Source organism: Ceratosolen solmsi, unplaced genomic scaffold (genome assembly GCF_000503995.2).
Source record: "Ceratosolen solmsi marchali unplaced genomic scaffold, CerSol_1.0 scaffold3, whole genome shotgun sequence".
In the NCBI taxonomy this organism is placed as follows: domain Eukaryota; kingdom Metazoa; phylum Arthropoda; class Insecta; order Hymenoptera; family Agaonidae; genus Ceratosolen; species Ceratosolen solmsi.
In genome coordinates, this window is record NW_011948428.1 from 2,417,716 (window position 1) to 2,420,084 (window position 2,369).

The window sequence follows — 2,369 nt, forward strand, 5'->3', positions numbered from 1 at the left end:
TAGAGAGATAGAGAGAAGAGAGAGAGAGAGAGAGATAGAGAGACGAAGTAAGAAAGAGGAAGAAAAAGTAGAGGAAGAGGATGATGATGATGACGAGGATGAAGAAAGGCATGGCATGGGAAGCGAAAAGTATGGACGAAGAGTGGAATGGCGCGACGAGGGGCGAGCGTTGCGGCGGGGCGGGAGGGAGGGAGGGAGGGAGAGAGTGGACGCGTTGAGAATGGATGGTGGGTTGGGAGGGGGCAGCGCGCGGATCGTATCGAGAGAGGAACGGCCGATGAATGAATGAACTCTCCTCCCGGGCGGCAGTCGTGGCGAGGCGCTCTCGGATAACCAGCGATGCTGCTCGCGACTCGACGGCACCCCGGTGGAGAGTCCTCCGCGAGGATGGAGGTCTCGAGGCGGGCCTGCCTCTGGCAGCCCTGGCTCGACTTCGAGGCCGCCCTTAGAGGCGCGAGGAACAGAGGTACGTCACCAGCATCGTCGCTCCCGGCGATCTTCCTCCGACCGAATACCGCGACTCCCACGTGCGCGCTCACCCTTGCCAAGGGCAATTCCTCGTCCCCCCAATAGCGGCTACCTACTCCTCCATCCCGGTCATCCACCGTATACCTCCTCGTACCACCAGACGACTATACTATCATCCCTCTGGCATCCGCGCATCCGTAATAGCGAATCAGGCATTACACGATCGGCGATTTCATCTTCATCGTTAATTCGGAATCGCTCGCTCCCGCGGACGCGAATTCTCGAGGCGCCGCCACGGAGTCGAAAGTCTCGATTAATGATGGTCGATCATTGATCGCATGGGCACAATAGTCCTTGCGCTTGCCTATACTCGACCTCATCGTCGTCGTCGTCGTCGTCGTCGTCGTCGTCGTCGTCGTCGTCGTCGTCGTCGTCGTCGTCGTCGTCGTCGTCGTCGTCGTCGTCGTCGTCGTCGTCGTCGTCGTCGTCGTCGTCGTCGTCGTCGTCGTCGTCGTCGTCGTCGTCGTCGTCGTCGTCGTCGTCGTCGTCGTCGTCGTCGTCGTCGTCGTCGTCGTCGTCGTCGTCGTCGTCGTCGTCGTCGTCGTCGTCGTCGTCGTCGTCGTCGTCGTCGTCGTCGTCGTCGTCGTCGTCGTCGTCGTCGTCGTCGTCGTCGTCGTCGTCGTCGTCGTCGTCGTCGTCGTCGTCGTCGTCGTCGTCGTCGTCGTCGTCGTCGTCGTCGTCGTCGTCGTCGTCGTCGTCGTCGTCGTCGTCGTCGTCGTCGTCGTCGTCGTCGTCGTCGTCGTCGTCGTCGTCGTCGTCGTCGTCGTCGTCGTCGTCGTCGTCGTCGTCGTCGTCGTCGTCGTCGTCGTCGTCGTCGTCGTCGTCGTCGTCGTCGTCGTCGTCGTCGTCGTCGTCGTCGTCGTCGTCGTCGTCGTCGTCGTCGTCGTCTTCATTATCCCTCATTGACTCGTTTAATCGATAATAATTTTACCAAGTGCAGGCGCCACTCTACCGATTAACTTCCAAATCGACATTTTTCTCATTTTTCATAATCGATCGGGATGTTCCTCCGGAACATGTTTGCGATCTAGAAGCGCTGGCAATAAGATCGATTATGATATTTCATAAGTAATTCGTAGTGTGCCGTTGGTTTTATTTCAGAGTAAAGTGTCCATTCTCCCGGTTAAGTCATTATTACTTTATAAAACAAAAATCATAATCCACAATATTGTTGAAGCATTAAATTTTTTATAGGATTTGCCGCTGCGCATATAAGAGCTTTATTGTGAATGTGATCGTTAAATTATTACTATTGCAAAAAGAAAATATATAGTTTTCGGTGGACATGTACATCGGGCATACATAAAGTCGGCGTTAATTACTTTTTCGCGACTCAGTCTTAAATTTTCAATTTACTTCAAACATTTCAAGCTACGAGTCAAAAAGGAACTCTACGACAAATGTCTTTAACAATACAAGATCTTCGATTGTTTTTTTTTTTTTTTTTTTTTTTTTTCCATTTATTTAAAGCTCGATCTCTTTTATTCGAGTAACCGAGATATCCTGTGTGCACTTGACGGTTCTCGCGCAAACCGCCAACGTAATGTTTGACGACATGTCGAATTCGTCGAATGACATGGTGCGTCGGGACGATTTTTATCTTCCCCCACCCCCACCCCCTCCATCTCATAACATTCTAATTCGCCGTAAGGAGCCGTGGCCATTTTCACCGAGGTCAGCTAGCGCCAAATGTCGAGAGTGGACGGAGAATTCCGGAAAATGCGCCGCGCTCCTCCATCTTTCCCAACTTGAGCGCAACGTATATCGCCGGCCGATTATTCTCACTCGCTCTTGCTCGTTTCACGCGATTTTGGACTTTTTTCTACGTGAAAATGAGCGTG

The 2,369-nt window shown here is 52.8% G+C and overlaps 1 protein-coding gene across 2 annotated transcripts in view; it reads left to right on the forward strand.

Annotated features, from left to right (window-relative positions):
- LOC105363603 (transcription cofactor vestigial-like protein 4) overlaps positions 1-2,369 on the forward strand; it is a 22,103-nt gene that overhangs the window by 12,880 nt on the left and 6,854 nt on the right. The window contains exon 1 of one of the 2 annotated variants that reach the window (XM_011501341.1): positions 308-466. The exons of the other annotated variant lie outside the window; for it this stretch is intronic. Within the exon in view, the coding sequence (XP_011499643.1) occupies positions 340-466 (127 nt within the window). The 5' untranslated portion in view covers positions 308-339. Of the gene's footprint in view, positions 1-307; positions 467-2,369 lie in introns of those variants that run through there. 2 annotated transcript variants of the gene reach the window in all.